This window comes from Sarcophilus harrisii, chromosome 1 (assembly GCF_902635505.1).
Source record: "Sarcophilus harrisii chromosome 1, mSarHar1.11, whole genome shotgun sequence".
Lineage (NCBI taxonomy): Eukaryota > Metazoa > Chordata > Mammalia > Dasyuromorphia > Dasyuridae > Sarcophilus > Sarcophilus harrisii.
The window spans coordinates 590102084-590117122 of NC_045426.1; the positions used below are offsets into that span (position 1 = coordinate 590102084).

At 34.1% G+C, this 15039-nt stretch overlaps 1 protein-coding gene across 2 annotated transcripts in view; it reads right to left on the minus strand.

The window, feature by feature from the left end:
- Positions 1-283: 283 nt before the first annotated feature.
- ANGPT1 (angiopoietin 1) overlaps positions 284-15039 on the minus strand; it is a 331085-nt gene continuing 316329 nt past the window's right edge. For both annotated transcript variants that reach the window (XM_031947117.1, XM_031947116.1), the window contains exon 9: positions 284-2864. In XM_031947117.1, coding sequence (XP_031802977.1) covers positions 2704-2864 — 161 coding nt within the window. In that variant the 3' untranslated portion in view covers positions 284-2703. The remainder of the gene's footprint in view (positions 2865-15039) is intronic.

Sequence of the window (15039 nt, forward strand, 5' to 3'; positions counted from 1 at the left end):
GTTGCCCTTCTTCATGCCTGTGGCAACTTTTCCCTTTTCCACAATATTTTAGAGATCACCCAGAAATGATTTTGATGGAGATCTGCTGATGTTAACATAAAGACACATCATGTATTTAGTGGGAAAAAAACAAAAACAACAAAATCTTTTGAATTCCCTAAGTGAATTGCTTTACCAGATTAAATGGCACCTTTTAAAAGCAGCATGTCTACCACATAAAGTATTCTGCATGAAGTGGCTGCTGAAATTTATCCCTCAAACATAGCCCAGATATGAAGTCAGAGACCATTTAAAAATGTTTTTATTATGAAAAATGAAAAACCATATTCCATTTTCAAACCCAGATAAACTCTTGTTTTGTTTTTGCAGCGAGTTGGGGGGATGCTATATTTTATTCATGGCATGAATACATACACACATGCATACACACACATTCACAAAACACACATATACACTCACATATTCATTAGAAACACAGGGAAAGCAAACCCACAGGCTTTTCTCCACTCCCATCCTGTTTCACAAAAATGAAGACTATCAAAGATTTCTAGAAAGTGTGATGGAAGAAGTGTGAAGTAACCACAAAACATAGGAAAGCTAAGTAATATAATCTGTAAACCGCAACCAATCAAAGTCATTAGACAGCATGGTTTTGGAGCTGTCCCTGGATACATTAAAATAAAACCTGCCCTTTGACAAACATTGATTCAACTCTCACATAAAACCAGTGGCATCATACATGAATAGAAAAAAAAAATGTTTCAAAATGTTGCAACTTTGTTTCTTCTGAGTGGAAAAAATCTGCTAAGGCAAGATGAGTCAGTGAGTAAAATTCCATCTCCTTAAACTCAAAACTGGATCATTTGGGGTCCTTTGAGAAAAATAACATATCAACTTTGAGAAGAAAAGCTCCTTACCACACATTCATTTTTCTTGATTCATGTAAGTACGAATTGGATGAAAGTAACTTCAACATGGGAGATCTATCAGGAATATTTTAACCAAGTTTATTTACAATAGAAATTATAGTCTTTGGGTTGATTAACTGTGTGACTTTTTCCAACAAAGGTACAACTTCCTTCAAGAATGTATTCTATTCTCTTCCCATCCCACACCCATGTATGTTGATCTATGTGTTTCTGTCACCATCCTGCCCCTATGTTTATATGTGTGGATATGTTTTTCTATTCCCCTTTATCTCTTATATATATATATAGATGTATGTTTGTGTGTACACAGCATATGAAGATTCTTTTCACAAAATAATGCTTTTTAATATGTCAGAGATGGCTTCATATGGCAGAGACATTACTGGAAAACCAAATGCAGATTCATTGCATCTTAAGGAACAGCTAATATTTTTTGCAAATAGATGTTTATTTTCATTAATTTATCTGAAAATGGCATGGCCAAGTTACGTGTTATGTACTTTTTACCATGAATATAAACATACTATATATACATTTCATAACAATATTTATTCTTTTATTTGTCTTAGACTAAAAAGTGGTTTTCTCATAGAAAGGTGGGAAAAGGTGACTTTGTAAACTTCTTTCAGTTAATGCAAAACTTTTATCTGCAGTGAAGCATTGGAGATCAGGAAAATGTTTTAACATAATGAAGTAACACTTTTAAGAGTGCACATGCAAAAAAAAATATGATAAAATGAGCTGCTCCAGTTAAACTATGTTTAATACACACACAAATGCTGCTTTTTCATATACTGTCAAATGAAAAAGAGTAGATGCCATCATTAAATTTGCAAAATAACAATTCTCCATGGTAAAGTTCACATACTTTAAACTTTCCTCTGGCTTTTCCAATAAGAAATTCAGTCTTCTTTTAATATGGACAAAAGCTTCAACACTAGAGAGAGGAAAAAACAGCAACAACAGGAAAACAAATTTGCTTCTCATATTAACAATCCTAGTTGGAAGATCATGCCTATTAACAGTGGACTTTCCCCTAAAAGCAGAAAGAATTGAAGATTTTCCATCTACTACTGTTAACATTGTTCATTTATTGTGTTTCCCCAGGTGAAGTAAATTTAACATTTGAAGATGTTTTAACTAAGAATAACTATTAAGTGTGATAAGTGATTCTGGCTGCAGAATCCATCCATCTACATTGAATCCATTCAGAAAACAAAGATCTGAATATTTCTCCTGGACATTCATTTAAGCTGTGCAAGAACCAAAGCTTTCTTTGTCATACTTTGCATAGATGCAATGCCACTTGATGGGTGAAATACATTTATTTTTCCCCGGAGGGATAATGGTGAGTTGATTTTTGTTGTTTGATTCCTGAAATCAATACTCTTCTTTTTAATTGGCCTTTTTCCAATGAAAGAAAATGCATTGGCGATCTGGTCCTCAGGATTTCAAGGTGAGCTCCAGATGTAGCAGATGAAACCCAGAAAGTCAACTCATTTCTTTTTGTTTTTTGTCAAGTGGAAGGGTGAAGCACACTCCTTTTAGCTCCCCAAAAAATCTAGGCTCAGAAGCTCAAGGGGAGACTTTGGTGAATTTTATCAGGCCTTGAAACCAAAAGAAAGGAAAAACTGTGCTTCCATGTTACTACTACGCAGGTGGAGGGAAGTTGAGACTATTTGCTTCTGGCTGCTAGCACAAGAAGTCTCTTCTGGTAGTAGTTTAGCTCAATGTATCTGTTCCTTGACTTCAAATGGCTTTTGATGGGGTGCTTTCAGAAGTCAGAGGGTCGGATCATCATTGTTGTGGATCGTAAGGAATAGCTGGGGCCTTTGAAGTAATGCCATTTGATTCCATTCAGCTTTCCATGATTCTGCCCAGCTGTATAGAACATCCCATTGAGATTGGATGGGCCACAGGCATCAAACCACCAGCCTGAAAAAAAGCATCCCAGATTGGGGGAATAAGTGAGAAAAAAAATCACAAAGCAAATAGATTATTTGTATTTGACTTTACATTATTGCTTCATTGATAAATGGTTGTAGCATTATAGATTTGGGGCTGGAAGGGATATTAAGAGATATTATTATTGCTATCCTCACCCTTTATTTTACTAGGTAAGAAAATGAGGTCCAAACATAGCAGTAATAGTAATAGAAGCAGAAGCAACATAGACAAAGGACTTTATATACCATTTTAAGTTTAGGAAAGAGCTTAAAAATAGGTTAATTTATTTGAGCCTTACAACAATCTTATAAAATAGTTGCAATCATTATTCAAATTACATATAAGGAAGGCCAAGAAAGCTTGAGTGCTAGTAGCATGAAGCTAATTAATGCCTTAGGCAATATTTGAATCCAAATATTTCTGATTTCAAGCCCCCAATTATATTTCAATAGAACTGATTTTCTCTGCAATCCTATGTGGTTTTTAAAACATTTATGCATTTTAAAACATTATTCTGAGAAGTCTGTAATTTTATTAGATGCCAAGGGATCCATAACATTAGAGCTATAACAAAGATTAAGGATACCCTTATTTATCAATAAGGAAAATGGGAAACATGGTGAAGTGACTTGTCCAGTGTCCCAGTTAGCAGAATTATAAGAGCACAGATTTAGAGTTGAAAAGAATTATAGAGATTATCTAGTTCAACTCCCTTACTTTAAAGATAAAGTAACTGGGGCCCAGAGATATGAAATGACTTGCCAAAGATCATTTTCTATAAATAAATATCAAGGACATTATTTAATACTAGGCCTTCCTAATGCTGAATGTAGGACTCAAAACAAGCACCTTTTGCAATCAAAAGGCCAGCATGTAACACACTTACTGAACATTTTGCCAGACAAATTATAGATTCAACAGCCCAAACTTTCAGAGCATTTATTGAGGCCTTATTATAGACAAGAAACTATGTTAGGCCCTGGGTAAAGAAAATAAAAAAAATATATATATATATAGTCATTTCCCTCAAAAGATCACATTTTATTAAGAGAAAGGGCTTGCCACATAAATAATTAAGTTTACACTAATAACTGCTAATCAATATAAATATTAAAATGACAATTAGAGAGCAAGCAGCATACATAAAAATATTTTTTTCTGATTTAGAATCACAGAATTTCAGAGTTATAAGAGAAAGACATTGTAGGCTACCTAATCCAGCCTATTTTGCAATAGTAATCTCTTCTTTTACAATATTCCCAAAGGCTAATGATACAATATTCAACTAAATATACAATAAGGAGAAACCCATTACCTCAAGAATAGCCCATTTCATTACATATGTTTCAGCAGTCAAGCAGTCAAGATGCAATAAATTAATGAGGGCTAAACTAAGCAAGCACAGTAGATCTAAACAGTATGATACAAAATGAAAATATAATCTCAAAAAAGTTTCATTCTCTTTTTAAGCAGTTCAACTTAAAATGCACATATTCCTTTTTGTATTATAAACCTAATTTTATTAAACATTGTAATTATTAATATAATTTGTTTATTATTAATAGGAATATCTTGCCAGAATATGAATAAGAAAAATAGGTAGTAGGAGTCTGAGAGAATGAGGAAAAAGAAATCCTTTGAATAGGATGGGACAACAAAAACAATTTCCTTTAAGTTCATTAACTGCATCCACCATTTTCTGCTTCTTCATTATAGGCTTTGATGATAGGCTTTAAATGACAATGCAGCTTGTCAAGGTCTACTCAGCTATATACACCTATGAATTAACATATCCTTTTTCATCTTACCTAGAAGACCAACGTTATTATTATCTCCTTTTTCCATCTCTCTAATCTTTAATATTTCTTCTAATTGCTTCTGTCTACCTTAAAACTTATCCAAATATTTCCCATTCTGAAAAAAAATTCTTTACTAGCTTCTACTATCCTCAAGTTATCATTTGGATTTCCTCAACCCTTACAAAATCAAATTTACAAAAACAGATCTTCACATCTAATGTCTTTATTCTTTTCCTTTCAGTAACTTCTTATCCCTTTGGAATCTGATTTTGCCCTTATCTCTCCATTGAAATTATTTTTTCCAATGTTACCAATAATTTCTTAATCACAAAATCTGATGGATTTTTTCTTACTCACCTTCTACTTATCTATAGTATTTGAAGTAATAACTTTCCCTCCTAATCAATAGTTTCTTCTATCTCATTTCTAACATTGCTTTCTCATTGTTTTCCTCCTACCTATGTGGCCATTCCTAAAATCTTCTTTGCTTTCTTATTACCTGTTAGATTCCCAAACTATGAACGTACCACAAGACTATGACTTTTAAAAAAATATTTCTATGTCCTCTTGAAAGGATCTTAAAACTCTTAAAACTCCTTGAAGGACAAATTCTCCTTGAATCCTGCCACTGTGGGGATCCCACCCAAAGACAAGCAGCTTCATTCTGTTGTCTGTATGGGGCTGGTTGAGTTCAGAGGTAGAGATACTAATCCTATTGAATTGAAGAAAGAACCTATTCAATTGAAGATTTTCTATTCAATTCCAACTCCACCCACCAGCCTCATCAGAATGGGGAGCAGGTCTTAGCTTGTAGCCAATGACTTCCTTATAAAAATGGCAATTTTAAACTCATTTCTTTGCAGATGACCTGACATGCCATGACATGCTATGCTATGTCATGCTATGCCAAGGAAACCCCTGCCCACTGGAACAATATTGTCCTCCAGCGCGACCCTCTCTTTATCTCCCTCACCTATTTCCCTAAGCGAGACTTTATGCTTCTCTGTAGAAATTTCTCTAAACTTTATTTCTTTGCCAGGACTCCTCCACTAAGGAATTCAGCCTTTCTGGTCATGCATAGCAAAGGCTGCCTTTAATAAACCTCTTTTATCAATCTAAGTTTTGGGGTTTGTAAATTCCTTTACAAAGAATCTCTGTGCCACTAGAAGGAAGGTTCCCAAAACTCCCTACTCATGTGCCGAATCTCAAGGGGGTATAGGGAAGCCTAACCTCTCCATTTGGTTCCCTGAACCCGGAACCTGCCACTAGACCTCATCATTTAACTCATCTGACCACCAGGAATTCTAATCTCATCATTTTGTTTCCTTGACAACCCTAAATCTAAACCTCATCATATTTTGTTTTCCTAACAAAGGGAATCCCAAAACCTAAACCTCACTCTCACTTGTTGACTTCATTAGTTTTCAAGGGTAAAATGATCATCTATGTAAGTAAGGATGCAGTTAAAAGACTTACAGGAGATTGATTTTGATATTCTTCTCCCTTCCTAGTCAAAGGTTTTGTCCTTTCTTATTCTCCCCCCTGCCTTCCTAATACCTCATTTTATTTTTGCCCTATTCATATTGCCCTATTCATGTCATATTTATATATGGCAATCATATTCATATAAGATTATGTCATATATATATATATATATATATATATATATATAGCAAGATATTCCTACCATGTTCAATGTTCAATAAAATTAAGTTTGCATCACCCAAAGGAATATATATACAGATGGCTATAAATTCTACACATCCTGCTCTGTGTCCTGAGCTATAATCCTGAATTCTCAATTTCCTATTAAATACTTCAAAATAATATCTTCAACCTACTCCAAACTCAGCATGTTCAAAGCTGAACTCATTTATTCCTTCATCATATCCACCTCTATCTTCAAATTTTTATTTTTGTCTGGGATATTACCTTATTTCTAATTACCCAGGTTTGCAAATTGGTTGTTATTTTTGGCTCTATTTAGTTGCTATATCTTGTTAATTCTCTTGCCAAAATATCTCTCATAACTTATTTCACCTCTCTACTGACTCACTTACCATTCTGGCTCCTAAATAACTTCTGGGTACATAGCACGTTTTTTGTTATACATGCCCATTTGTTTGTTTTTTTATTTTTGAATCATGTTGGAAGGGAAAAATCAGAACAAAAGGGAAAAACCATGAAAGAAAAAAAAAACAGGGAAAAAAAGTGAATTTAGCATGTATTGATTTACATTCAATCTCCATAGTGCTCTCTCTGGATATGGATGGTGTTTTCTATCCAAATTTATTGGGATTGCCTTGGATCCTTGAACTGCTGAGAAGAACCAAGTCTTTCATAGTTAATCATCCTACAATTTTGCTATTACTGTGTACATTGTATTCCTGATTCTGTTTGTTTTGCTCAGCATCAGTCATGTTCTATATTTCTATAATCCTTTTAGACATTAAAAAAAATCACTTTTCTCACAGTTACCTTGGGCAGTAGTTGATATACCTGGATGTATCAATCTATCACCTCTATCATTTATTTACCTCTCTATTATTTATTACCTCCCTTGACCTGTCCATTTATCTCTGTCTTTCATCTCTTTCTCTCTAACATCTAGCCAACTATCCTCTCTCTTCCTATTTGTCTGTTTCTCCATCCCCCTTTCTGTACCTACCTCCCTCCCCCCCCCCCTCTCTCTCTCTTTCCCATCACAAAGATGAGAAAACTAAGGTTGAGGTAGGCTCAACAATTTTCCCCAGATAACAGATATAATAGATGAAAACCAGGATTTGAATTTAGATGTCTAGATTCTAAATTCAATACTGCATACTATATCATATTGACTCCTTAAAATAAGTTTTATAGATTATTAAATGAATTCTTAGGGTTTTTTTTTTTTTAATTCCACTGAGTGTGCTTTTTTTCCTCCCACCTTAAAGTAACACTAATAAAATCTTTAGGAAAAGATTAATGTCAGATACATTTTGGCAATTTCTGTTTTGATACAGCTGACCTCTCTTTGATTGCAGTTCTATTTAAGGGAATAATGTCAAAGAAAAAGAAAGCTATACAGTTGATATTTTCTGTAACATGAACATAAACTTGTAGCAACTTTAGAAAAAAAAAGCTAACCAGAGAAAACCTAGTTCCCATTTTTCAAAGTGGGAATATAGAAGCAGCTGGGTTGTGTTTATAGACTCAAAGTACAGACTTAATAAGCTGTATTCAACACTGCTTCTTCCTGGAGCAAAGGAAAGTAAGGTTTGCTTAATCTGGAAATGTCGAGAATTCAATGCAAACAACATAAATTCTAATGCACTGAAAGCTAAAGAACACAAAAACCCTCTTTGTTTTGCAAAGAGAAGGGGAGGATGAGTGAAATTCCACCATTGTTTTCTTAAGATTAATTCTTTCATTTTTTTGTTAAGGACAAAAAATGGGAATGCTTTTGTGTTTTAATATATATTCCAATATTGGGAAATTTACATTCACAGAAGACTCTGTAAAGGACAAATAACCCCCATTTTATTGCTTCAATGAACTAACTTTCCTACTTCCTACTCTCATGACCTGGTATAAGGGCCTCTTCCATCACTTTAATGAATCTTTAATAGGCCCACAATTCTCTATCACAGACTTGGGAGTAGACAAATTTAGTATACTATTGAGACATTACAGAATCACAGGAGTCCATAGTTGAAAAGGACCTCAGAAACCATCTGGTCTACAAATACCTGACCAAGCATCCTTTCTAAACATAATTCATAACTGGCCTCCTAGTTTTTGCTTGAGGACTTCCAGTGAAATAGAATCCACTATCTCTTGGGGGTATCTTTTAGACTTTTTGATTATCTTTAATTGCTATGATATTCAAAACTAAATATGTCTTTGTACCCATCATTCTTGGTTCTGCTCTATAGGCCAAAGCAAACAAATCTGTTTCCTCTTCTTGACTGCTTTGAAAACTTCAGAGCAGTCATAATATGTCACTCTGAACTTTATCTTTCTAGATTAGGCATCCTAAGTTCCTTTAACTAGTATCTATCTATAAAGCATAATATGAGATTCTTCAGTTTGCCATTATGCTTAGTAAATATAATATTGAATTAGTTTTACTAGTTCATGTCATTAGGAAAATTCTTGTTCTGATTTTTGACCTGATTAATGAAGAAACCTTAGGGTTCAGTTAGTTGAAATTATTAATTTTACACTTTATAGATGAAATGCTTAGGCCCATAGAGATTATATTATCCCAATGCCCTCTGGAAAAATATAAGTTCAATTAAGGAAGGAATTGTTGTGTTTTTTTTTGTTTTGTTTTTTGCTTTGTATCTCTGGTGCCTATCAGAGTCCTTCAAATATTTTATTGTTTAGCTGATTAGTTGTGTCTGACTCTTTGTGACCTCATTTGGGATTTTCTTGGCAAAGGAACTGGTGTGATTGGCCATTTCCTTCAACAGCACATTTTACAGATGAGGAAACTGAGGCAAACAGGATGAAGTGACTTGTTCAGTTTCTCAGAGCTAGTTAGTGTCCTCATGACTCTAGGGTTGGTGCTCTATATACTGTACCACTTAGCTGCCTTCAAATAATATTTAAAAACATTTAATTCAGTTTAATAGATCAGAAAAGTAGTCACACTTCTGCTTACTTTATTTAAAAGGAAGCCAGTCTCTTTTTAGCTGTATCACCTGCGATACAATGGAGAGAATGCTGGACCTGAAATTAGGAAAATCTCAGATTGCTGTTCAACTCTGAGGTATAACTCATTTAAACCTTTGTCTGCCTCATATTCTTAATTTGTAAAATGGATGATAATAATGTCTATCTCACAAGGTTGCTGTGGGAATAAAATGAAATAATATTTTTAGAGTGCTTCATAAACCTGGTGTGGTTTTTATTTTTCATTCTTGAAGAGAATTATGAGATCATTAAATGTTATATAAGTGCTACTTATGATTATTATTGTTAGCCTTTTCTAATAGTATTTTCCCCTCCTTTGCCCTTAGTTAAGCAAATATATCTTCAATAGTTTGTTTTTGTTGATGCGTGTGTGTTTTCCATCACATTTAGCTTCTTCAGATGCCTTGTCCCTTCAGACTCCTACTCCCAAAGGATTTGCATCCTCCCATTCAAATACCAAGACCCTCTTGAAAGAAGCTTTTCTATCCTATTCAAATGGCATGAAAATCCTTGCCTCTCCCATATTTTATCTTTCAATTATCTTCCACCAACAATACATGTTTAAGTCTAAGAAAGGGGATGGGGATAGGAGGGTTGGGGTGGTGGGGATTGCAAGTCAAAGAAAGTTTACATTTTTTTGTTTTAATTATTGATGATGAATATAATATGTACATCTGAAACTCACATTTTTGACAATGAGATTTGACATGACATCAAATTAAGGAAATCACCTTACAGAACAAGTTAAAAACTGGGGAGAGACTATGCAGAAGTGCTAACCATTTTCATAAGCCTACAATTGCAAATTTTGTGCTTATTTTTAAAGAAGGATCATTGTATAGAAATTGATTTTAAAGTATTAATTAATCTCTTTTGAAGAATAAATATCAATGAAAAAATATATAAAATAAGCTGAATGAAAGCATTCTGATTAGGGAAATATTTGAATGACATAAATGGCTTCAATTATAAAATATTAAATATCAGTTATAAAATATTAAAGTATTTCTACTTTCTGTAGAAACATTTCTCCATTCTCCTTAATGCTGGTATATTCCCTTTGGGATTACTTTTAACTTACAATAAATACATCATATCTATATTTCCTATATATATACATAGTATTTAGTTGTTCTCTTCCCTTTGGACTACAAAATTCTTGAAAGAACTGTTTTTATTTTTCTTTGTATTCTTAGCACTTAGGACAGTACAAGGCAAAAAGGAAATGCTTAACAAATGTTTGCTGACTTGAATGTTATCCTTTTATCCTTTAGGTAAATGCTTAATGAGACTATTTTTTTCTTCTTTTAAAATCATTACTTCTACTTTTGAAGAAGGGGGAAAATGATTTAAAAGGTCCACATAACATATTTGCCAAGGACATGTCCTCTTCCCAGTGTGGTTGGTTAGTAACATTGGTCTGACCCTGTATCAGTCCCTTCTGCAACACATCCTTTATGTGATAGAGAACAGAAAAGTTCCCTGGAAGTCTAGTGAAATGGGGTCTCTGATCTCTATCAGTTTCTTAAGGGCAGCAACCTGAATGATTGGTGGTGAACTGTTATTCTCTAAATAAAGGAATGCAATCAGTAATGACAAAGTAATGAATATGTGGCGATCACATATTCATCAGTTGTAATATCCAGTGAGGCCATGTTCTCTTAGTGTTGAGTGACGAGAGCTCTGAATAGATGCAGGGCAACAAGAAAGCTGCACAGTGTTTGAAGTCAGAGGTTCCAGGTTTCAATAATGGCTTCACTCCTTATTAAAATAAAGGAGTAAGAATAGGTGGCTTCTAAAATTCCTTCCAACACTAAATTTATTATCTTGTTATTTACATCTCAAGAAACTTCCTAGTTCTTTTTAAATTGTGAATAGATTGTAAATGGAGTAGAAAAAGCCTCCTATATTGAAGAAATAACAAGTTGTTGTTTTTTTCTTTTTGGTATTCATATACATTTGTAATATGACTAGTAACAGTGGAAAGAATATCAATATAAATTACCATGTGCAAAGTTATTGGAGATGAAGGCAATATAAATAGATTTCCTTACCGAAGGGGAAGGTACAGAGAGGGTCATCAATATGTTTTTCACACTATCATGTGTGGCTAATGTAGTTCTGTATATTAATGCAAAAAGGACTTGCTATTTTCTCTGCATAGCAATCTCCTTCCACTCTGCTTTATGGTTTATCCATGGTTCTAGAGAGAACTAAGGAGTTGCTTGAGATGCACAGGGGTTACATGACCTGCTTCAAGTTACACAACAATTGTCATATGTGAACTATATCATCTCAACTCCAGTGGTCCATAACTTATTTACCATGCTGGACTACCTCTCTTTCTAATAGAAATATGCTTATATTTCCTTATTCAATTAACAAATAATACCTTCCTTTGTGATTTCTAAGGATTAATCAGGCCTCTCCTGGATTGATTACTTTTTCATATTATCAAGTTATTCTTGAGATGGAAGAGACCATAGAAATCTATCTGAAGCTTATTTTGCAAGTGAACTAAATAAGATACAAGGGTCCCCATAAAATGACATAATACAAGAAGCATTGAATTTACATTATGTGACCTGGGTTTGAATTCAGACTTTGGACATGATAGCTTATAATTATTTTGGGAAAGTTATCTCCTTCTTCAAGGTCCCAGTTTCTCCATTTGTGAAATGAGTGAGTTAGATTAGATATCCTCAAAAGTATTGTCTAAACTCATGTTTTAGCAATAGAAGAAGAAACAAAATATTATGCTTCATTTTTTTTGTAATTTTTATAGGTTATATGCTAGAAATAGCCCATGTGCTGCCACTACTCTTCCCCACTCCCAACTTCAAGAACAAAAACAAAAACAAAACAAAACATTGATACATTTAAAATTTTAACATGAAATAAGGTACATAAATGTCCCATAAAACTCAGACTTTCAGCATCTCACTTCCAATCAATTTATAAATTATTATTCAGTCTTTTTTTCAGCAATGTCCTACTCTTTGTGATCTTATTTGGGGTTTTCTTGGCAGAGATACTGGAGTGTTTTGTCATCTTCTCCAGCTCATTTTTATAGATAAGAACACTAAGGAAAACAAGGTTAAGTGGCTTTCCTAGAATCCAATAGCTAATAAATTTCTGAGACTAGATTTGAACTCAGAATGATGTGCCATCCTGACTTCAAGCTCAACAGTCTATCATTTGTGTCCGCTGCCTCGCTGGCCAATCTATAGCAAATTCTTATTCAGATATTTAGATTAATGATTTTATACATTTCAATACCTCTATTTTCCCCACTCTATATTTGATATATTGAATTAATAATAGTAGTTATATCCTTTATCTAGTGCTTTAAGGTTTGCAAAGTGCTTAACTCATTTCACATTATTTTTACAATCCTTAGAAGTAGAGGTGATTATTATTCCCATTTTACACACTAAGACAATGAGACAGACAGAAGGCAAGTAACTGCCACTGTCCCAGAACTAGCAAATGACCGAGATGTAATTTTAGTTCAGATCTTGCTGATTTCAAGTACAGTGCTCTATCAATTGAAGTAACTAACTGCGTCATTCTCATTCATCCAGCTACACGGATTGTAAAAAGCTGGAGTATAAGCTATATTTTCTATAGCTATATATATTCTTAATTCACTGCTCTTGGGATAGGCTCAGAAAACATAGATTTTAAAAATGTATTTTTCTTTATCCTTTCAAGTCAAGTAAACAAAAATCTACTATGTGCCCAGGTTATGATTGCTAAACTTTGTGGATATTTATTTTTTTAACCTTTGTAATGTAACCTGAAATGAGGAATATGAGTTTCAAAATCCTGTAACTTTAAATAAACACATAATTTGACCTTGTTTGCATATCTTTACTGTATACCCCAAGTGGTAAGTAACAGCACCTGTCACATAGTGGGTGCTTAATAAAAAGTCTAATGATGTGCCTCTCTTAAATGGGTGATGAATTCTTATCATTTGCTAACAGGGTACTTGTTCATAAGAGGAGATGCTCATATATGAAAATAATCTTCTTGGCTCCAGTTATTTCCTCTCTAATCTATCCTACACAATTCTGCTGGATTATCTTCTGAGACCAGAATTTATAATGATTCCACTGCTTAAAAACCTTAAAGGTAATCATTGATTATGAAATTTTAGCCAAACACTTCAACTTGTCACCATAGGGATATGGTTACTCCTCCAACTTTCCTGCAACTTTTTTTTTTTTTTACTTTGTCCAAAACTATTCTTTATGCCTAGTTTGCATTCTCCTCTTCTTTCATTCTGTCAGGTTCTTACTGATGCTGGAAGGTTTAGGCTGTCTAAAGTTATCTCTAAAGGGATATGGAATGGGTTGCTTTGGGAGGGAACAGATTTTCCATCACTTGAAATAAAGACAGACAAACTACTTTGGGGAGAAAATTGTTGTTTAACTATGAACTGGACCATCTGGCTCCTCTTCCACCTGTGATTTTGTGAATACTAAGCATTCTAAAGAGTACCAAATGACAAACCCATAAGAACAAGCGTTCATATGAAACATGAGGAATCAGCTATTCCCAGCTAACTGTTCCATCAAAGCATTTCTTGGAAATCCTCAATTTCTGTCACATTGACACTGACTTTTTTGAAAAACCAACAAAGCTGTCAACTTGGTCTCTCATCCTTATAGCTAACCACAAAATAGAGAATCATATGGGAATAATGGAAAGAACAACGGGCTCAGGCTCATATGGCATGACTTCCAGGCATAATTTTATAAATGGAGTTGCATCAAGCAAATCACAGCACTTTTCTAAACCTCAGTTTTCTATTCAATAAAAGGAAAGAATAATGCCTGACAATATTTGTAAAATTATTGACACCGTGACTTTAACATATTAAGTGCTATAAAAATATTCTCTCTCACTTTCCTCTGCCTTTTCTCTCCCTTTATTCAATTCTTCTTTTCTGCCCTCATCTCTCCTCTTTCTTGTTCTTGTTTTTGTTATTCTTGTTCTTCTCCCCCTCCCCCTCCTCCCCCTCCCCTTCCTCCCCTTCCTCCTCCCCCTTCTCCTTCTCCTCTCCCTCCTCCTCCTCCCCTCCTCCTCCCCTCCTCCTCTTCCCCCTCCTCTTCCTTCTCCTCCCCCTCTTCCTCCTCTTAAATATGAACTGGACCATCTGGCTCCTCTTCCACCTGTGATTTTGTGAATACTAAGCATTCTAAAGAGTACCAAATGACAAACCCATAAGAACAAGCGTTCATATGAAACATGAGGAACCAGCTATTCCCAGCTAAATGTTCCATCAAAGCATTTCTTGGAAATCCTCAATTTCTGTCACATTGACATTGCCATTTTTGAAAAACCAACAAAGCTGTCAATTTGATCTCCTCCTCCTCCTCTTCCTCTTCTTCTTCTTTTCTTCTTTTTCTTCTTCTTCTCCTTCTTATTCTCTTCTCCTTATCTTTCTTCTTCTCTTTCTCCTCTTCCTCCTACTTCTTTTTCCTTATTCTTTTTCTCCTCCTTCTTGCCTGTCCTAGTCCTTTTTCTTTATTGTTACTATTAATATTACCCCATTTATTGAGTGCTTATGAAAATATTTTGAAAACAGTAAATTGTTACACAAAAAAAGCATAAAGTATTGAATGGTAAATAGTGCTTATAGCAGAAACAAATAAAACACTAATCTCTGTGGAATAGAG